The sequence below is a fragment of the Siphateles boraxobius genome, unplaced genomic scaffold (assembly GCF_051911475.1).
Source record: "Siphateles boraxobius isolate OS27281-9 unplaced genomic scaffold, OSU_SipBor_1 66, whole genome shotgun sequence".
NCBI classification, from domain to species: domain Eukaryota; kingdom Metazoa; phylum Chordata; class Actinopteri; order Cypriniformes; family Leuciscidae; genus Siphateles; species Siphateles boraxobius.
Window position 1 is genome coordinate 20011443 of NW_027509193.1, and position 22435 is coordinate 20033877.

General features: G+C 36.9%; 2 protein-coding genes across 4 annotated transcripts in view; both read right to left on the minus strand.

Moving 5' to 3' along the window:
• Positions 1 to 408: 408 nt before the first annotated feature.
• Positions 409 to 11539, minus strand: LOC143721930 (uncharacterized). The gene is made up of 8 exons (XM_077212877.1): positions 11347 to 11539; positions 4241 to 4264; positions 3780 to 4097; positions 3218 to 3526; positions 2091 to 2378; positions 1531 to 1851; positions 1316 to 1453; positions 409 to 1201 (listed from the first exon to the last, which is right to left on the minus strand). Exons 1-8 carry the CDS (start codon positions 11378 to 11380, stop codon positions 918 to 920), a joined length of 1716 nt encoding a protein of 571 aa, XP_077068992.1. The 5' UTR covers positions 11381 to 11539; the 3' UTR covers positions 409 to 917.
• Positions 11540 to 14006: 2467 nt separating this feature from the next.
• The window catches only part of rarab (retinoic acid receptor, alpha b), a 152345-nt gene continuing 143916 nt past the window's right edge, over positions 14007 to 22435 (minus strand). For all 3 annotated transcript variants that reach the window (XM_077212882.1, XM_077212881.1, XM_077212880.1), the window contains 5 exons: positions 18378 to 18538; positions 18079 to 18255; positions 17740 to 17944; positions 16718 to 16876; positions 14007 to 16641 (listed from right to left, as the gene is read on the minus strand). In XM_077212882.1, coding sequence (XP_077068997.1) covers positions 16433 to 16641; positions 16718 to 16876; positions 17740 to 17944; positions 18079 to 18255; positions 18378 to 18538 — 911 coding nt within the window. In that variant the 3' untranslated portion in view covers positions 14007 to 16432. The remainder of the gene's footprint in view (positions 16642 to 16717; positions 16877 to 17739; positions 17945 to 18078; positions 18256 to 18377; positions 18539 to 22435) is intronic.

A 22435-nucleotide genomic window follows, 5' to 3' on the forward strand; every position in this document is an offset into this window, starting at 1 on the left:
CTGAAGGATGAAACGGAGACGTTACATCCCGTCACCACAATACCTGTGTCCACCACTAAGTGACCAAGCAAGCACTAGCTTGGCTCCTTAGTGAAAACTTAATGAGTGAGTCCTGCACGCTTCCTTATATAGCCGTGGCAAGGTTTGGGGTGCAAATCTCACTCGCCAATGTCCATTGGCTTGTTCTGTACCACTGGAAGGTGATTGGTCTCTCAGGTACGAAACATCTCCATTTCCTCCTTCAGGGAACGGGGGTTACATTAGTAACCTAGATGTTTCTGAGAGAAATAAATAAATAAATAAATAAATAAATAAATAAATAAATAAATAAATAAATAAATAAATGTGACTTGACTTGTGTAGGCTCACAACCTAAACTAGGCCTTACTTTCAATACACACAACAAGATTTTAAAAAGGCAGTTTTATTCACTTTTTTTAACAGTAGCCATATCACGAACTTTATATTTCAACATTAAACTTTTATCCTGTACAATCATTTTAAATCATCATTTACGGTCCTCCTGCAGTACCTCCTAGACCCACTGGGTGGTGCAGGTTGAAATCTAAAGACTTGATGTGCACTTAATATTCCTACTACTAGAAGTATTAAACAACACCCTGTTGAGTTTAATTTTCCAATATTTGACTCATATGCCATAAAATGTATTGCCCGTACCCACAATACCGTACTCCTTACATCTTCCAATTGTAAATGTTAAACTGAATGTTAAAGCTTACAATTAAAAGGGTTGCAAGGTTTTGCTAATATTTAGCATAACTCATATTTAGCACAAAAGCTTTGCAAGATTGTAGTCATCTGTTGTCACTGTTCATCGCATTCTAAAGATCTTTTTTAAAAATGATTAAAATCAACTGTTTTTTGAGCCTCATTAATAGTATTTATTTTGGGTTTACTCAATATTCCTCACAACAGCTTTCATAGATGTTATCATCAGATTTGTCTACCACACTTTTATTCTCTATTATATTCATGTTGACATAGTCTTCTACAGAGTCATCTGTGTCCACATTGACATAGTCCTCTTCAGAATGATAAGAGTCTATATTATTATAGTCCTGATCAGAATCATCATCATCCATGCTTTCATCAAGTTGTACATTTTCATAATCAGCCTCATCATCATCATCATCTTCATTTTTGTTGTCATGGGATCCTCCTGCATACATATTAGCTGAACCTAGAGGCATTGCATAGAGATGAAGACACATAATTATTAAAGGAATTCTTAATAAAGACAGTGTGGTTGAAAAAAAAGAAGACATCTAATAGTTTTTATGAAATGCTACGTTACCTCCTTTAAAAGAGCACTTAAAATGAGTTTCCTTATTCCTCTGCTTTTGTCTTCTCTTGACCAGGAGGATGATTAGGAGGACAGACAGTAAGAGCAGCACAGCTGACACCGCAGCATAAATGACAGGAAGCAGGGAGGCTGAGACAGACACAGTTTTGAGTTAAACTTTCAGTACCAGCAGTCCAGATTGTTTTTAGGCTCTTGCACATTAATACCTTTGATAGTGATGACCAGCAGTTCAGAGGCAGACGAACGGAAGGTGCGTGAGGACAAACTGACTTCATAAACACAGCTGTAGTTTCCTGCATGGGAATAATCTGCCTCAGGAAAGGAGAAGGAGGCAGAGAGATTGACAGCTGACTGACTCCTGCTCATATTTGATTCCCTAAACAGGTAGAAGAAGCCTTCAGGATACTGAGATTCAGTGGAACAGATGATAGTGAAACTGTGGCCCCAGGTGATCACTGGCCCCTGTGGCCCCACGTCAAACCGCCCATCAGGAGCAATGTGGGGAAAGCTGGGCTGCTGCAAGTGCACTAGAAAACAAAAAGAATACAGTTTTATGGTTACAGAGCCTCAAGCATTAAATTCAAATGGATTTAAATAAAAATTGCTTCAATAATTGAATTCAATCTTGTTTGGGATCAACATGTAATTCACACACATTTTACATATCAGCAGAATAAAGTGAAAAAAAGACATCGTTACAGAATTATTTACTTTCATGCAACTAATGCATTTATATGTAGGCAACGAGACTAGATTAAACACTCACCTACAGTGATTTGAACAGTGTTACTCCGAGGCGACTTTATAATGGTGTTTTGATAGGAGTAATTACAGCTATAGATGCCCTGATGAGAGACGCCTACATTAACAAGGTTGAAAGTCGCACTAGATACATGTTTCTCGGAGGACACAGATGATCCATTCATGAAGAGGTGGAATTCAGCATTAACATTGCATCTTGATTTGGGTGTTGTGCATCTGAACTGAATGTTTTCTCCAGGAGAAAGAACTGCATGTGTGGAGATCAGGGAAAGAGTGGGCTTCTCCAGGTCACCTGTGAAAGAAATATACATTTAAAATTACTTGTTAAGATGAGATGAAATACATGAAGCTTAATGTGATTTCTATTGCTCGTTTCTCCCAAAAAATAAGTCAAGATGCATGTTTCGTCAAGAAAAAATGAGTATTCACTTCATGTTCCTCCATGTAAAGTGCAGTGTGGTGGCTGAGCTGGAACCTGATACATTGTGTTTCCAGCGGGGAACAATATAGTGGTGCACCTCTGAGATCATATGCAGGTGAAAAAGTTTGGGGAAGATTTCTTGATTGACTAACAAGGACTTTCACGCATTCAGCTCAAATTCAAACTTGACGCAACTGGTATGTACATTAACTTAAATTAAATTATGTTGATGTAAAATATCAACTGTTGTAAAATGTTAGTATTGTGTTTCAGCTTATTTGATGGAATTTGTTACAGTACTGATTGATTGATGATGATAAACTTTGTAAGATTTGTGTTGACCAATTATTTGAGTTTGAAAGGTGTGTTTTAAGTTTGTTAACATTTATAATTTGTCAAGGCATTTGATTTAGTTGATTATAATCTAGTTAATATGGTGAATGAGATGTTAAATGTTAGTTTAAATAATATCTTTATATTAATGTTTATTTGTTTTGTTTCAATCTATCTTTTAAATATTATCAACCTATAAGCGACTGCTTCTACTATTGCTTCTGCCAATACCTCTGCAAACAGAAGTAAATAAAAAAACAGTAAATCTCAATGAGTTGTCCTCTTGCATCCTTCATAGTCTGAATGCCATCTCTCAAGTTTGGGCAAAGCTGAAACTAAATTCTGGAAAACTTGACAATGCAAAAGATTTGACTTACCTCCTGAACAAACAACACCAGCATCTTCACCATGATTACAGCTGTGTATTCCTAGTCCTCTGTGTGAACATTTTATGAGGTTTCTTTCACCTCCCGAACATCCAACATCATCCAGCCAGATCGATCCTTGGCCTTGACGAAAGGCGGCACTTGGAGGTGCACTGATGGCTGAGCCGCACTGTAACTGTCTGCACACCACAGCAGCGTCATTCATGTCCCAGGAGTCATCACACACGGTTCCCCACTGGCCCTTATACTGGATCTCCACTCTTCCACAGCATGAATCAGACCCACTGACCAATCTTATGTCTGGTAGCACAAGTACAATATGATTAGAAACTATGTTGTAAGTATTTATATACTGAATGCGTTTGACATTGTTTTGAGCCAAGCACCAAACGTGCATAGCCTCTTTGCATTATTTTTTTTATACAGTTATTATTTGGTGCCAAACACTATAAGCTTATGTTTTTTTTAATTACTTGGGTACTTTTTACATCACAAGCAAAACCGCAAATATACAATGCCATTTTAGATCTGGGGAAAACATATATACTTTTACCCAGTAAGCAGACGACACCTGCATCTTCTTGATGACTGCAGTCATGTTTTCCAATAGTACGGTGTGAGCACTGTGTGAGGGATGATTCACTTCCTGAACATTCCACTTCGTCCAACCAGATCGGATCACTTCCCTGGCCAAAATGAGCCTGGGACGGTGCACTATCAGCTTCTCCACATCCCAACTGTCTGCACACCACAGCAGCATCTTTAACGTCCCAGGAATCATCGCACACTGTTCCCCACCGGCCATCATGAAGGATCTCAACTCTCCCAGAGCAGTCATTATTACCATTCACAAGCCTGATACTAAATCCACCTAGAAAATAAAACAACTATATTATGAATCAATTCACATCTTACAACATGCTAAACTTGCAAACTAGCAAAAACCGTCAGTCATCCTATGTATCTAGAATAAGATCTGAGTTTTAAAAGAGTGACTAACAGTTTGTTACTTACCAGTTCTAGAAGTTAGAGCACTGGCTGTTGAGATGAAAAACAGTGATATTTAAAAACAATGAAATACAATTAGATATTATAATTTACTTTACTGTCACCATCGCCAAGTTTCCGACAATACTTTCAGCCTTTGAAAGACTTTCAAATTAAAATAGTTTACAAGAACATGATTATAAACACAACGAGGCTGTGAAAGTAAACTAATGACTTGAAGTTTTTCTACTTGGCCGATGAAGCTAAGTGTCTTAAACAACCTAGTCCCATTTAGCCACTTGTAAGCAACTGCTTTTTTCAAGAAAAAAACAAGAAAAAATTCACAAGAGAGTATTACTGATGTATTTTATGTCATACAGTACAAAGTGAAAATATTTTGTGATCATTTTAACCACCTCAGGCATATTCAAAAAAATCTATTGATTTCAGAACAATGGTACACTTTAGCAGAAAGTGCTAAAACTAAATTAACAAAAACAAAAAAAATACATCATCCTTGCCATAGACATGTATGCATAGATGCCATATTTGACTGCTCCAGATATGTCGATGCATCCACCATCTTGATATTGTCAGCATTTAATTTCATTTGCTATAGTCATCTCACAGTAAAAACCCATGAGTTTTCTACAAGTATTGCACAGCCTCTGTTTGTAAAACCACAGAGATTTAAATTCCCGAAGAAATGTGATAACCTTTCACAGGTGAGAATGTGTTGGTTTGTTTTTATATGTATTGACTGAATATTACAGGTTTTTAAACTTTTTTAATGTTGTGTTAGCAAACACCTTTGTCTTATCTGACAATAATGATAAAATAAATCCTACGGAAATCGTCTGCTGAAGGAGTCGAGGATCGAGGAGTGAGGAGCTTCCTGAGGAGTCATGAACGAGGATACACAGGTGCATCCTATGCGGAAGTGTTTTATTGACTAAACGTGACGCACGTATAAATTCTCCTCCCCCTTCACATCGGTCACAATAATTTTAATTTATACTTTACCTTCTCAGTTTATATAAACCACACATCTCACATATTTCAACAGGGTATCTTGCTTTATTATTATGTATTATAAATGTCTTAAATAACCAAACTAATACAACATAAAGGCAGATCCTTAGAGTGCTGCTGATGACGCTGTTAAGTGACGCTTGAGTGATCAAGTATTCTCATGTATAAAAAAGTTTTTATTCGATTCCTCCGTCTTCCTTTCTTTCCTTGCAGCCATCCCTCATATCCTACAGAGTTGGATCTGAGACGTGAGGAAAGGAAGCAAGGAAAGGAAACGAGGATGCACAAATAAGAATTTAGAGGCACCCTAAAACATCTCAGAAGCGTCTCGCCTGGGCTAAAGACAAAAAGGACTGGACTGCTGCTGAGTGGTCCAAAGTTATGTTCTCTGATGAAAGTAAATTTTGCATTTCCTTTGGAAATCAAGGTCCCAGAGTCTGGAGGAAGAGAGGAGAGGCACAGAAACGTGGATTCTGTGCCTCTCCTCTCTCCTGCTTGAAGTCCAGTGTAAAGTTTCCACAGTCAGTGATGGTTTGGGGTGCCATGTCATCTGCTGGTGTTGGTCCACTGTGTTTTCTGAGGTCCAAGGTCAACGCAGCCGTCTACCGGGAAGTTTTATAGCACTTCGTGCTTCCTGCTGCTGACCAACTTTATGGAAATGCAGATTTCATTTTCCAACAGGAATTGGCACCGGCACACAGTGCCAAAGCTACCAGTATCTGGTTTAAGGACCATGGTATCCCAATTCTTAATTGGCCAGTAACTCGCATGACCTTAACCCTATAGAAAATCTATGGGGTATTGTGAAGACGAAGATGCGATACGCCAGACCCAACAATGCAGAAGAGCTGAAGGCCACCTATCAGAGCAACCTGGGCAACCGTACTTTTCATGTTCATACTTTTCAGTTTGGCCAATATTTCTAAAAATCCTTTTTTTGCATTGGTCTTAAGTAATATTCTAATTTTCGAAGATACTGAATTTGGGATTTTCATTAGTTGTCTGTTTTAATCATCACAATTAAATGAAATAAACATTTGAAATATATCCGTCTGTGTGTAATGAATGAATATGATATCCAAATTTCACTACTGAATTACTAAAATAAATAAACTTTTTGATGATATTCTAATTATATGACTAGCACGTGTATGTCAAAAAACTCTCGCGAGCGCAAGGCGCACGTGTTGGATTCTGCAGTCGGGCGCAGTTGCTCTCCACTGACGGTATACTGATCAAAAGCACGATGGGAAACGACTCGCTGACGACACAACTTAAAGGGATAGTTCACCCAAAAATGAAAATTCTGTCAGTATTTACTCACCCTCATGTTGTTCCAACCCCGTAAGACCTTCGTTCATCTTCGGATTGTTCGGAACACAAATTAAGATATTTTTGAGAGCTGGATCACTCCTCTATAGGCTTCTAAGGGATTGACAATTGACAGACTATTTGACTATTGTTAAAATTGTCCAAGTGACTACAGTGGCTCAATCTAAAGTTTATAAAATGACGAGAATACTTTTTGTGCGCAAAAAAACAAACAAAAATAAAGACTTTATTTCAACTATTCAATTCCTTCTTTGTGGTAGGGTGACCACCGCTTTGCGTTGCACCGCACAGCATTTTCACCCCTTGTACCGCACGTCGCATATTGAGAAAATGTCCCGCATTTTCATCAGTCTGTTGGTTTTTAATTATCATATTAAATCATATTAATATTTGCCTTTTTAAGAAAGCTTTTTATATACCCAAGTGGAAAAAAGTATACTTAATTGTATTTGAAATATATTCCTTTTTTCAATAGTACATTGCAAATATAATAACATAAAAACATACTACCGTATTTTCCGCACTATAAGGCGCACCGAATTATAAGGCGCACCTTCAATGAATGACCTCTTTTAGAACATTAACTGTATATAGGGCGCACCGGATTATAAGGCGCATAAGATACTGTAGTCAAACGTTTGACTGGGTTTGCGTTATGCATCCACTAGATGTGCCAAAGGGAATGTAGCGATTGCGCGGCGCCGGAGGCGAGGCGTTTATTAGTAAGCGTGAGCGCGCTGGGGCGGGCACGTAACTTACATTCGCAGCCTGACTCATACGAGTATTCATGTGCGGCGGCTCGCTGATAGCAACAGCTGGCTGTTTTGAATGAGACGACCCGCTAACTGTGAACGGGGAACGCTTTATGAACATTCTGTGACGCGCAAGTAGCGCCGGGGACAGTGTGTTCGTATGTCTGTTAGTAAGAGTGAGCGCTCGTGAGCGGGCACGTGAATTACACACATAACCTGATTTATACGAGGTTGAACTAGCCGTGTGACAGAGCGGTCATAAGATGGACACGTCGCGGGCGAATTTAATAACGCGGAGCGTTATTAACCAATTGATCCAATTAACCAATTGATCCATATATAAGGCGCTCCGGATTATAAGGCGCACTGTTGTTTTTTGAGAAAATTAAAGGCTTTTAAGTGCGCCTTAAAATACGGTATCTTTAAAAACATTAAAAGTATATAGCATCATACTTTTACCTATTTTCACAAAACAACTTTTAACACACTTTAAAATAATTGTACTTCAGTATATTTTTCTAAAAATATATTTAAAACAAGCATACTTTTAACATATTTCTAAAAAGTGCACTAGTACATTGGTAATAAATATATGCTTAGTTACACTTTTAAGAAATATGCTAAACACAGGCATAATTTTAGTGAAGTTTTAGTGTATTTAAAGAAAACATGCTTATGTTGCTCTTAAAATACATTTTATGAGTACTTTGTGTAAGAGCATAGCAAAATTATTAAGCTTTTAGTGTGTTTAAAATATATGTAGGCTACTTTATAAACACTTATAAGCACTACTGCAATATATTTTAAATAGGTGTTCAAGCAGAAGTGCTGAAAACCTATTGTAATTGTTAGGATTTTTTTGAAAAAAAAAGCACTGGGTATTTAGTCAAAGTCAGAAGTCTTTGGTAAATGTGTCTTAAAACAACTATAAAACATTGTCCAATGCATCTGCACAAAACACAATTAGTCATTATTATATCACGTATACAACGTTACATTAAAATTATTTTTATTTGCAAAATGAAGCTGTGTATTTATTTCTGATTTCCTGAACAAGTTGGCTTCATTGTTATGATGTAAATGATCTTTGAAAAGTTTTTTAAAAAACATGTTATGAACATAAAGTTACTTTGTCTTGAGATGACCTGCCAATTATGGTACTGTGTGTTGATTGGTGTTCATATCTGTTCAAGCTTGACAACCTTATTGCCTTTTTTATTACTTTCTAATATATATAGCTATATATTTATAATTACAAATAAGTACAAAGATTAAATTGTTAAAATGGATGCGTATAAGAGAGCATACATTTGAAACTGTGAAGGGTTTTGATTATATTACCTACCAAGTACATTGTACTCTGCGTATACTGTCACTCTTACAAAGAAAACAAATCATTTATCATAATTTGCCTGCCTTGTGTGTGTGTGTGTGTGTGTGTGTGTGTGTGTGTGTGTGTGTGTGTGTATACATGTATATATTATCTCTCTTTTTTCATATTAATATTTGTTGTTTTTCAGGCCAGCTGCTATAGAAGAAAAACTGAAGTCTGATTGCAGAGACGAGCAAAGAGGAGAGTAGTAAGTGTTGGGCTTCTTCTAATCTCATGTTCAATGTAACTCGTAGAGTGCTGTATAGTGACGACAGACAAGAGGATAAAAATGGACAATCGTGTCTATAGCCAAAGCTTTTAAAGGTAAACTGAGAAATCAACGCAATTCTAATGCATTTCTAATCAAATTATTATACATGTATACAAACATGGATACAAAAAGGTTAATCATTGGTTAATTTTATATAAATTCTTCTTCCCTTTCACAGGTCCTGTGATTAAAGCAGTCTTCAAAAACTACCATGTCTGAACCACAAGCCCTCAGTTGCAGAAAATGAGTCGTACTCAAAGAATTGACCGTCCACTTGAAGATGAAGATGTGACATTCAAACTCTTCTGTTTCTCCGGTTCAGCCATTTGTAGGCCTAAGTTTGTAAATAATGCATTATTCACTTCTGCACGTTGTTTTTCTGTAACTTTTATTTTAATTTTTTCAGAAAATTGCATTGTGATTTAGTGATGTAATATTCATAGTTTACTTTTCAGTAATACAGGTATAACTGAAATGTTCTACAAAAAAATTATAAATATAGCTCTGCCATTGCATTTCACTTATCTTTCTGTATTTTTTTCAAGAGATTATATATGCTGCTGTACTTTTTTAATGTACTCTTTTGTATTTATTTTGTAATTAACACAAAAAGATACTATATTAAAGTTTTCTTGATTTGAAAGTCTGTATGTCTTAACATTTATATTTAATTATTTTTGCACTTTTAATACACACTTTTAAATACTGAATAAAAAACTGCTTTATTATTAACTATTAGTGAGATGCTAATACATTTTTAATGCTATTTAAATGTTCTTGAAGTACATTAAAATTAAGCTTCAAATATATTATTTGTACTTTAAGACATATGAAAGTATATTTATAATGAACTGTAAAGAAATACACTTAAATGTACTTTAAGTGGTTCAATTTGAGCACAATTTAATATATTAAAATATAGTACAAATAGCTTAAATTGATCTTAAGCATATCTTAAAATACACCTAATATACTTGAAGTTGTTTCAAAATAATACATTTTTCTGGGTATATTGCTTGTATGTTTCGAAGACACTCATAATGAATTTGTAATGTACTTGTAACACAGATAAAGTACACTTTAATATCACTAGCATATAATTAGTCCCTACACAGGCATATACTTAAAGTAAACTAAGTATACTTAAAGTTGTTCCACTTTAGTACACAAAATACATTTAAAGTTATGCTTTACTACAATTTTTATTACTATTAAAATATACTTAGTACAAAATTAGTTGTTCCAAAATAGCACATTTCAAGTTAACTAATCATTAACACACTTGAAGTACTGATAAATAGTCTGGCTACAATTATATTTAGGTTATTTTTTTCACTAGGGTATTCTTTTTGCGCAGTAGTTTTTCACCTATATTTAACAGTGTTTCGTCAGAAGTACAAATACAACAGCCGTTTTTAAAATCCTATCCAATGGTTGAAAGGACAGGAGTAAACATGGTCACTAGTGGGTTGTGACGGCTGTCAATCAAAATGTGGAGCGGTGATTAGTTCCATGTCTTTCTGTCAGACAAACAAATGGATAATTCTGTAAATGTATCAACCTGATGCCTGCTGTGGTTGTTTTAATTCACATAAAAAAATATGAACGTTTTTGGTTTAATATATTCTTAATATATAAGACTGTCAGTTATCTAAATTTTAGTTGGACTTTTCTGGAAGGGATTAAAGAAAAAATAATTTTTATCAGCTGAAAGGCATGTACCGGTACAAGTGTTTTTATTAAGTTAGATAAACATTATTATAACAGGTTATGATTATAGTGTTGGTAACATGTCCCACATTGTCCCACACAAACTTATAATCGTCCCGCATTTGGGTTGTTTGATGGTGGTCACCCGACTCTGTGGGCCTCGAGTCAGTTCACTAGTGTAGTTCACTTGAGAAACACTGCTGTAGCTACAGGCACTGAGCCCTGTCGAAACATTATGACTGTAAATATCTGCATTCAGGTGCGAGATCATAGAAATATATTTCTGTTAGTGCCCCTTTATTTTAGTTTATTGAACAGGTAATTTTCATGAAGCATTTAAAAGTTATTTGGAGCAGTTAAGTTGTTGGTGAATGTCTTTTCAAAATCAATGATTCATGTCAACTCAAACATGATAATCATGTTCTCAGTTTAAGGTAACTTTCAGTTCAGTTAAAAAATAAGTGAAAAGCTCGGTAAAAATCTGAGAGATAACATAATAAAAAGATGTAGCCTAATCTATTGCAAGACTTTTAAAGTTCATAATCTTTAAGTAGACTGTTGTATTATTAGGATGAAATATTACATTGTGACATGCAGTAGCCTAGCCTATATTATCATATTTTAATCTGTAATAAAAAAGTTCAAGAATTAAAATGGTATTTACCCAATATCAAAATGAGAAGACAAGGTCTTGGCATTGCAGTCCTAGTGTTGTTTCAAAGTGCCAATGAATAGCTATAAGAGGGTACTTCCTGCTCATGAGAAGAGCTGATGGTGCTTTAAGAACGGAAACTAGAACCTTGTGTGAATGTTAGGAACTGATCTGTCCATCAGGAACTCATCTGTCGATTGTGCCCCTAAATGAGACACACCACAAATAGAAAATAATGAACAAATAATGAAAAAATTAAACATAACATATAATGTTAATTTAAGGAAAAATGCTAACTACACCATTATGGTGGCAAAATATATATTTCTTCACCCCACACGATGTGTTCCTGGTTATGTTTCTTTAAAATCTGTAACTTAAAGGGTAACTAAACCCTACAACAACCTTTTTTAGTTAATGATCTGTAAGACTGAGGCTTTATTAATGCTGTTCATTGATTCGATTACCGGTACATTTTTTGACATTTGGGTAAAGTGTTTTGATTCTACAATATATGGTGTAAAAACGTCTGAGTGCTGCCCTCTTTAGGTTGAACGGTGGCTACTGCAGTTGAATTTTCCTATTGGGTGTTGTGGTACTGCGTGACATAAGCAGGCACCAGCTCACCACCACCACGCCCTTGCCTACAGAGAGATGCGGGTCTCAGGCGCACGCTCCGGTCCCCCCATGCGGGGCTTTGCCCACTTCGAGATGGTTCTCACTGCGGAAAATGAAATCCACGGGGAGGAGTCGGATCCAGATCCAACTCTTCCCACCTTACATACACCTAAAACTAGCCAACTCCGCCCCCTGATCCCTAAACACACCCCTAATCCCTAAACCCAACCCTAATCCTACCCATCTCCACCCCTTGGATCTTGATCCGACTCCTCCCCGTGGATCTCATGTACTGCATTGAGGTGCTACTGGACTTTTCCGGCATTTTTCAAATATTGCAAGTGGGTGGAGTCAGGCTCTGACCAGGGGTTGAGTTAAAGGGAAACGGCACTACTACATATGAAAACCCTTGAATGATCTCTGCAACAGAAGTGAAACTGTTTAACTTAAAGCCATAAATATACTCCGATATACAGTAGGCCTATTTGGAAATGAAGTTGAAGTTTAGCATTCTGTGTGACCATATCACGCTGAATTATCCGATTCAGAGAATATAGCTCTGTTCTCAGAAGTGCAAGTTAACACATTGGCTGTGAAGCAGATTTGAGAAGATATGCTTTTGGACAAGCACAGATAAAACCATTATGGAGAGTAGGCCTACAAGCTAATTTTAAGCTTTTTGTTTATATTTTATTTGGAATAAAGTCAAGAGTCAGAGTTGACATCTTCATGCTCTCCATCATCCATATCTATAATCTCATATAGTCATTGTCAGGATTTTTACTTTGGTCTTTATGGATCACATCTGCATATTAACTGCAGGATACGAAGTACATAAAAAAAAGGAGTTTTACTATGATGTTACAGTGTTTTAGAATTGATATTTGGAGGACACAATGTAGGCTAAATACTTACCTTTTGGACAGAAACATGTAATTATACAGAAATATTTAATTAGCAGTGCAGAAATACGATCAGTACAGCTGTTACTACAGAACCAATGATAACAACTGAAGAAGCTTCCTGTACTTAAAGGGATAGTTCATCCAAAAATGACAATTCTGTCACCCTTTACTCACCCTCAAGTTGTTCCTGTATGAATAAAAATACCAACTTTCTTTTCGTACTAAACATGCAGCATTTTTGTTCAGTTTAACGTTTCAACATTCTGCCCATTGATGTGAACTGTAACACGCAAGTCAGTTTGCACCAGACTTGCATTTTTTGTGTGTATGCAAATAATTCATTTCCTGTCAGCTTTAGTTCTTCTTCATAAAGAACACACATCTTGTTTCTTCAAATGAGAGTGCCGGGAATCTCCTCAAATACTTGTGCTCTAAATGTGTCACTGCAGATTTGTGTTCATCTTATTGAAATTTAATTTTCTCAAATTCATAGCCACTCACTTCAAGTTACCTGCTGTGCTGTAGTCACATTTACCAAAGAGGGGGTGGTCTACCAATGACATCAGTGCTAAACAACATTGCAGAAGGACAACTATAGTAACCTTGGGTGTCAGAAAAGGAGTGGTTGCTGAACAGGAAGATGACGTTTTTTGGTGAGCCAAGACAACATATGGCCCGTTTTCATGCATGGTCGAAGACTCGAAGGTCACCAGTACATTTACCCACATTTTTTTACCCTCAGCTTGCAAAGCCATCTGAACATTTCCATTACTTTTCTATATGGCTATTAAGTTGTCTGCAACAATCATGCCTCAAATTTGTTTGAAAAATTGCTTTCATTTTGAGTATTTACTTAAATAAAAATAAATAAAATATTAGTTTGTGTATCAATATTAGTCATAAATGTACCAAATTTAGCTGTAATTTTGTAGGAAGTTGCAGCACAATACACTCTTTAAAATAAAGGGTCCAAAAATGGTTTTGACAGCTATGCCATGGCATAGAAGAACCTTCCACTGAATATTTCTTAAAATACTGTTTTTTTAGAGTGATGTTGATGTGGTCACACCCCGACATAGTTATTAATATTTCAAGTAACAAAAAAATTGCAGCTTTGTAATTAAAATCACAAATAATAAACCCATCATGGTCAGAAACACACAAAACAGAAGTCTTTATTAAACATTACTCTTATCATCCAGGGACCCGACACAACAGAAACAATTTTGTGCGTTTGACTGTATAACAACTGTTAAAACAGAACAGGTTTGTGCTCTACGTCATGTAGATCTGTTTGTCATCCTTTGAGTGAGAAAAGAGGGCCGTCGCGCTCCGAGACGCAGTATGGCTCAATAGTGATGAACCTTTGGGCAGCGACTAAATGCAGAATCAAATGAAATGGACAGTACTGAGCAACTGGAAGAGGCTTGTGATTTTCACAACAGGTAGATAGAAGTGAATAGACTCGAGCTCTGTGCATGTCGTGTGCATAGTTGCAGAGAAACAGTTCACACCCCACTCTCAGATGACATTGTTAAAGAGGAAATCATTTTGACCCATTACACTGGCCAAAATTTCATGCGATAGGTTTAGTAGGAGTGATGCCGAGGCAGAGCTGTTGTAAACTGGTAAAATAATGTTATGCTGACACTGATCCGCCATAACTGGATCACATGGAGAGACGCCGTTTCATTTTATTGGTCCATTTCATCTATTGTTTTTATTCAAAGGGACTATTCATCCAAAATTGAAAATCGTGTCATTGACTCACCCTCATGTTGTTCCAAACCTCTGAATTTCTTTCTTGTGTAGAACTCAGATACTTTGAAGAATTAATTGACTTTGTTTATATGATAGTCAAATGGTGATCAAAACCACATTGGACCCCATTGACTTTCATAGTACGGAAAAAATAGTAGTTTCAAACATCTAAGTTTGGAACAAAATGAGGTTGAGTAACAATTTTATTTTAGTCTGGACTGTGTCTAAAAACCAAATAGTTTTCACTTTTGGCAATAAAAACAACTAAAACAAAAGAATTATAATCTTTTAAACAAATAATCACGCCAATACAAGAATGTCTTATTTTAATATAGAATTTCTAGATAACTAAGCTCATAATTGTGAATTCAGTCCTTGTTTGATGTTTTCTTTAGGCCGAATAAAGTTTGAGATACGGGGATAGATTCAGTGAATGCTAGCGGTCTCACGAATCCAGATGTCTGGCAGGAATCAGTGCGTTACAGAGGCAGAGTAGTTTGTGAGCTTTACTTAAAGTGATTGTCACACAGAGGCAGTGTTGTTGTTGACAAGTGTTCAATGATTGTTGCAGGAGAGCAGAGGCAGTGATGTTGTAAGGTAGAGAGGAGGACACGGCGGTGCAAGCATCTCAGCACATGTGACAGATGATTAGAAACACAGATCTACCACTAATAGGGCTTCAAAAAAAAAAAGGCGTGAACTTCCGTGTGAAATGCTCAGTTAAAACATTCTCAATACTTGTGAAATGATGGGGTGGTTTTGACATGAGCGTTTAGCTAAAAACACATCTTGTGTTCTTAGTGAGTCTTTATGTTTGGAAATCTCCTTTTTTTATTTTATAATCTGCTAATACTGTGTAGAAGGGGGTATTCTGTGTCTTTCCACAGTTGACAATTACAAAATTAAAAGTAAATTAAGAAACAATATTAAAAAGCTACAGGAAGGCATTTACCGCTCCTTTAAAACCGATCTCATACACACCTTTCAATCACAAGCTGCTTGTTTACATACTTCATTTAATTGCCACAAACGGCCAAGTTGATCATTCTGATGAAGTCTAATATAGCTCCAAATCATCTGGACAAAATTGCATTTTAACCCCATCGTACTTCACGTCTTGAAGTACACGCATCATTTTCAGTGCTAGTGCGACGTGCCCTTGAGCATGATGTGAATCTAGGAGTGAGCGCAACAGTGGGTCGACCATAATCGTGTTCAACTCTTGAGAAAAGTGAGAGAAAAGATAAGAATTGTTCTGCATTCCACCTAAGACGAAAAATTCAACTCTCATATTTCTGTCAATATAGATTTCATATATTCATATATCTTTTGTAAGAAAACAAAGAAACAGAAACAAAACAGCTGGAAAGTTCAAAATGTCCCTGACTTGTGGACATTTGACGTCCTAATGTCCTTTAGCTTGCGTTAAGGGATTGATTGAAGTTTATAAAATAACGTCACAGGCCGAGAGAGCGCATCCCTCTGACGAGTCCTTCACAGTCTGTGTGATGGGAGCAGAGCCGGGAAGACACAGTAAAGAGCTGCTTCTGCACACACAGGGCATTTGTTCTGCTGTCCTCTTGAACCACCGCCACAAAAAAAAAGCTTGTCACTGAATCACTGGTGGGTTTAAATGACGGCGTGAGTTTTGATCAGGCTCGGCCTGTGTGTAACTCAATTGGTCTTCAGCTAATAAAGCCAGCCAGATTTACGGTTCAATTCAGGTCCGGTCACCCTGGATCAAAGTCTACCGGAATTCTGGTCTATGGGTACTTATTTCTGGTTCCGTACGGAGCCCTGTCTGGAGGTGAGAGTCAGGGGGAGTGAGCTGAGGGGCTGCTGTGTGCCGAGCTGGGAGACAGACTGGGGCTGCAGCTTCCTGGTGGTGCTCCTCCTCCTCCTCCTCCTCCTCCTCTCGCCCCACTGGCTCCTTCCAGGCCCTCCGAATTCTCCAGCATCTCCTGAATGAGTGGAGGCATGGAGCCAGGGATCTCCATTTTCAGCGTTATTACCCGTTCCGCTCCTGATTGAGAAACAAGACGTTAGATTGGATTCTGGCTGATCACGCTTGTTCTTCAAAGAGTGACAGTGAATCTAACCTTTAGCGCTGATGCTCCTGAGGTCTGTGATCTTCATCAGCATCTTGGGGAACATGTGTGGTTTGTGAGGTCTCCTCTTTCTCACGTAGATCTTTAGGGCCTCCAGCAGCGGCTCCTGAAGCACATCTACCTTATCCGACTGCTCCAGATCCTGCCGATCTGAGCGCAAGGGCACATCAGTTTTAAAGAGCCAACCAAGAATCACACAAGCAGGAAATAGAATTTTTTTGTAGACACCTATATATATATATATATATATATATATATATATATATATAAATCTAAATAAACACATTTGAGGAGAAGGCACAGAAAAACTATTTCATGAGATTTATAGATTGTTTGAAATTATATTCAAACAGTCCTGTCTAAATGGAAAAAAATGTTTATTAGATAATTACAACTGCAAAAACTAATAAAATGGCAGATAAATCTATAAAACAAACTTAAAATAAAAAAATAGTTACAAAACAGTCCGATATCAAATAGAAACAACGAAAAAAGCCAATATTGACCGACAACAGTTATGGGGCAATTTTTATATAGTCTTTTTATATAAAATCTTTATATAATATAATATACACACATTTATTTATTTATTTATTTATTTATAACACAGAAATGACCATTTGTTGTATTTAAATAGAAAAATCTAGAGATAAATCAGATAAAACTAGAATAATAAAAATGTAATTTTTTTGTAAATAAATAGTCCAATATTAGATCAGAACAAACAAAATCAAAAAGACAATATTGTCTGACAACAGTTATGAGGCAAATATACTGTGCATCCATAGCTGTAAGTTCCTCTTATTTACTGTAGTTTAATTTTTTAGGCTTTACACTTTGTATACAAGTAAAAGCACCAGAGAATTGCTAAATACAACCACAATAACAATACAGCTAATAAGCAAAAGTAAATTTTATGTGATTTTTGACTGCATGGAAAACTCAAGACAACATTCACTAAACCAAAATTTGTTAAAACGAATCTTATCTGGTTGGGGAAAAATCTGCAGTACCTCCACACAGCAGACAGATGGCACTGAGAAGCCCAGTCTCTGCATCATCCATCTCCAGAGGCAGGAGCTGGTTGGCGAAAGCGAATACCAGATCTGTCAGTGGACCGAAGCCGGCGTTGTGCATCTGCGTGCGATTCAGTGTCAGACCATCTGAAAATGTCATGGTGTCCTGATCCGGTGTGTAGCGTGTACATATTCGCAGAATCTGAGGAAGCAATTTAAGACACAGATGAGCACTTAAGCTACACACCACTGCAAATGTGTAGAACTATTCAAGCACTTTACATAAGTGTGAGATCTGGACACAAGAACACATGTGAGAGTGTGTCGTGCTCTCACCAGGATGTCAAGACAGGCGGCCTTTAAGAGAGTGATCTGATCTGCGATAGTAAGCGTGGTAAAGCCGGGCAGCTGCTTGGCGAACTCGACCGTTTTAATGATGCATTTGGTAGACAGTTCGCTGAACTTGTCCCACAGGTCAACGTCCAGAGCGACCCTCTGGTCTGAACTGTTGTTCTGTTCAAAAGCAAGACAGAGACCATGTTTGGTTGGTTTAATAACTGAGATCGTGATTCATTTCCCACAGCTCCCTCCGGTTGAGGACGTCACCATTAAGAGCTGCTCTGCCTCAGACTTACCGTGGTGTATTTACCAAGCTGACAGAGGGACGGGAAGGTTTCCTGATGGGCCTTCCTTACCCGCTCGATCATCTGCTCTGTATCAGGACTCAAGACGTAACTCTCTGAACACTCCTGCTTCTTCTCGTCCTTCTTCCTCTTGTTCCGGTCGTTTCGAACCGCTGCATAGACAAATGAAAACAGTATTCAAACCACCTGGTATACCACTCCAATATATTTCATACATAAACATATGTGGATTAATATGCTTTATATCTAAAGTGGCAAATGATAATAATAAATAACATAGTAATAAACATATGACAACATCTGCCACAAGATGGCAGTAAAATCCAGTGTTTAATTTCTCAGCCTGATGAAAACAGCTCATGCATAGTTAAACCGCTTTCAGAACCACATTCTTCTTGTGATTCAATCATTTTGGCAGCTAATTTACTTCAAAACAACAATGAATAAAAGAGGAGGAGATGGATTAAGTGGGAGACCATGAGGAAATATATGGGGATATAAATATGTAGGAAAGGAACAGGGATATAGAAATGTATTCCTTGCAGTATTTCCAGAGAGAAAGAGAGCTGAATGAGAACTGAGTGCTTTGATGTGACAGTTCAAAAAGAGCTGTAGGTAAGAGAGTCTCAATTGCTAAACAAGCAGAAAAAGAGGACAAATTCATAGGATATTACTCTCATTGCTCTTCCCATCTCGTTATGACACTGGAAACATGTATACAGTGGTATATCTGCCTTGAAATACTGAGTAAATAGCACAATAATAGAGAAGAGATGCACACTGTGAACACAGAGGCATTACACATGCATCCAATATACATCTGCATTAACACACAACAGTTTAGCAAAAAAAAAAAAACACTGGTTGAAAGACACTGTTTAAGGCATCTACACTACCATTCAAAGGTTAAAGGTTCAAATATATATATATAAAAACATATGAATACGTTTATTCAGCTAGGACGCATTAAATTGATCATTAGTGACTGTAAAGACATTATAATGTTACAAAATATAATAATTTCGAATAAACGCTCCATTCATAAAAAAAAATTCACCGTTTCCACAAAAATAAACATTTAACACAAAAAAATGTGCTTGATCACCAAATCAGTATATTAGAATGATTTCTGAAGGATGATTTGAGACTGAAAATTCAGCTTTACCATTACAGAAATAAATTAAATTTTAAAATACATGTTAATAGAAAACACTTATTTGAAATCGTAATAATATTACATAATATTAGAGCCCGACCGATATATCGGCGGGCCGATATTATCGGCCGATTTTAGGCATTTTCCTAACTATCGGTATCGGCATTTATAATGGCCGATAAATGAATATTTTAAAAAATGCGGGTACGGTGATTCATGTAAGGGTGGCGCTGCCAATAAAGCACCTTAAAGCTGTCACAAGAACTGGCAAAAATAATGATTATGAATACAACAAATATAGCAAGGAGACATTTTAATTGTTTATTAATAAACAAGTGTTTTCAGTCAGTGTCAGCCAAAGATGAAGTTGACGATGCTGACTCGCGATCTTCAGTGAGCGCGCGCCAGAGAGAAATGCACATTTCATACGATTACATGAGTCTGTCTGTCTTTCGTTTTGAATTGTTCTGTTTAAAAGTAGACATTTCAATATAGATATATTTCAATTCTCAGGTCTATACGCTGAGTTTCGGTTCATGAGACGAGCTCCAGTTCACCCGCAGGCGCCTCCGTGTCGAGATTATCTATCGTCTGCTAAATTTACTTCTTATAAATTAAATCCAGGCAAATGGCTGATGAAACATTGATTAAAATTAAGATACAATTAATACAAAACGAAATTCACTTTGAAACGAAAGGTTTTGTGCTTTCTGTTTGATGTCTATGTGAAAGTTTCAAAGCATTAGTGCCGCTTTCAGAGCGCTCACGTCCGTAGTGCTGAACTGTCGCGTCTGTAACAGTGTTTTTTCCTCATAAATGCAAACACGAAAAATAAAATAAAATAAAATGAATATTTTATTTAGCCTGTGGAGACTGAGAGCCAACCCTTCTTCATCCGGTGGGTAGTAGCCTACTTGTGATTTGCGCAGTGTAATTCACAGAATTGATTTCTCTGCTACAAGCCTCTGTCACATATTGTGTGAGCTTGTGACTATTGCAAGCGCGCAGCTGAGAAGTCCTGATTATATTGTCTGCTATATTTAGGCCTTCTTCTGATTTATTAAGGCAATTGGTTGATGAAACATTGATTAAAATGCGTGGCGCGAGCGATCTCCGACAGTAAACTGATTCTGCTTTGTCTAGGGTAAACAGCTGTTGCGACACGAGTAGTAACGGCCGCGTCCGGTGTAGACACAGTGTTAAAGCTCATTCTGCCTGATAACGCTACGTTACAACATCAAGCAATATTCCAAAAATGTATATAATTATAACACTTTATATAGGGCCATTTTGCATTAAGAGTAGCCTAGTTTCACGTTTAGTACATTTTGCTTACTAATTATTTAAAATAGTATAAAAGTACTGTACATATGTAATTAAAAACGTTTTCATTATAATATTATTCATTTTACTTTAGTAAAAAGATCTGAGTTCTTCCTCCACTGGTAGAGATTAGAGGAATTAAGAGTAAAAATAGAAGATAATAAGGTTTTGTCAGTGACACTTTTTATATATTTATTGATACAAGTTATGACTAAATTAAAAGACAAAGTCGTCGTTAGTGAAGATTATGCAACAGTATTTAGAATATAATATAATATAATATAACATGCAATGCAAACTAGTTTGGTTACAGCTCAGCTGTATAATTCTCATTCTATCATCCCCCCTGCCTCCATTACATATCTGTGTCACACAAGTGTTTGATTACCACATTTGAGTGATCATTGCAAAACGTGTTTATAAAATATATTTATTCTGTTTATAGCTACTGTGTAAAGTACCCATCAAAAGTTTGTACACACCAATAGGAAAGTGTCCAAACTTTTGACTGGTATACTGTACTATAATACACATAAATAATATTGTTACTGTATTATAATATACACATAAATAATATCGGCCGATATATCGGTATCGGGCTTTTTTTACTCCCTAATATCGGTATCGGCCCCCAAAAATCCATATCGGTCGGGCTCTACATAATATTACCATTTTACTGTATTTTTGATCGAATAAAGTTATCAAAGATGAAGTGACATTCTGTGCCGATTAAGTGTCCCACTGGTGACCCTGATTGGTCAAATCTAGTCTCACCTAAATCTCATGCCATTGGTTAAACCAACATCGCTGTGTCGACCTGGTCTGGATGGATAGTATCTCAGGGTAGCATCTCATTTTTCACAATTTAAGGAAATAAACCTCTTTACTTAGTTGTTTCTGCATGTTAAACTTGGATGAGAAAATTACATTGATTATTTTTAACAGTGAAGTTTGCAGTTCTTCAATGTAAGATTGTGCACGTAAACGCACTCATTGTGTATCATCCAACACACACACACACACACACACACACACACACACACACACACACACACACACACACACACACACACACACACACACACACACACACACACACACACACACACACACACACACACACACACACACACACACACACACACACACACACACACACACAGTGCAGTGATGAGAAATAAATGTTGGTGGTTGTTAATAACTGTGATAAACGACCTCTGCTTTCACTAAAATCCAACCTAATCTAATCATGTCACATGACAAATATCAGGCTGCTTTTAAACAGGCTTTCCCTCTGCGCCTGCATTCCTCCCGCCTTCCCTCTCTCTGTTTTCCTGGAACCTCACAATCTTTCTCTTTTCTTGTACTCAGAGCCTCAATCACTCCTTTATCTCATGTTTTTTGTTGTTTTTGGTTAGGACTCCTTCCTTTGTCTTAAGATAACTCAGTGGCTCTTCTTCTCCCTCCTCCACACGCACACTGGGGGAGCGAGAGAGCGAACAAGAGGGGTGGTAAAGGATGATTCTCACTCACTTCTCCCCACAGCCACATATTCATTTCTCCAGAGGGA

Bases quoted from the DNA above. Each gene is read 5' to 3' on its own strand.
- LOC143721930 (XM_077212877.1), bottom strand. From the start codon at position 11,380: ATGCCAAGACCTTGTCTTCTCATTTTGATATTGG. The intron at 4,098-4,240 runs GTAAGTAACAAA...TTTATTTTCTAG, and splicing joins TGCTCTAACTTCTAGAACTG to GTGGATTTAGTATCAGGCTT. The intron at 1,202-1,315 runs GTAACGTAGCAT...CAATGCCTCTAG, and splicing joins TAAGTGCTCTTTTAAAGGAG to GTTCAGCTAATATGTATGCA.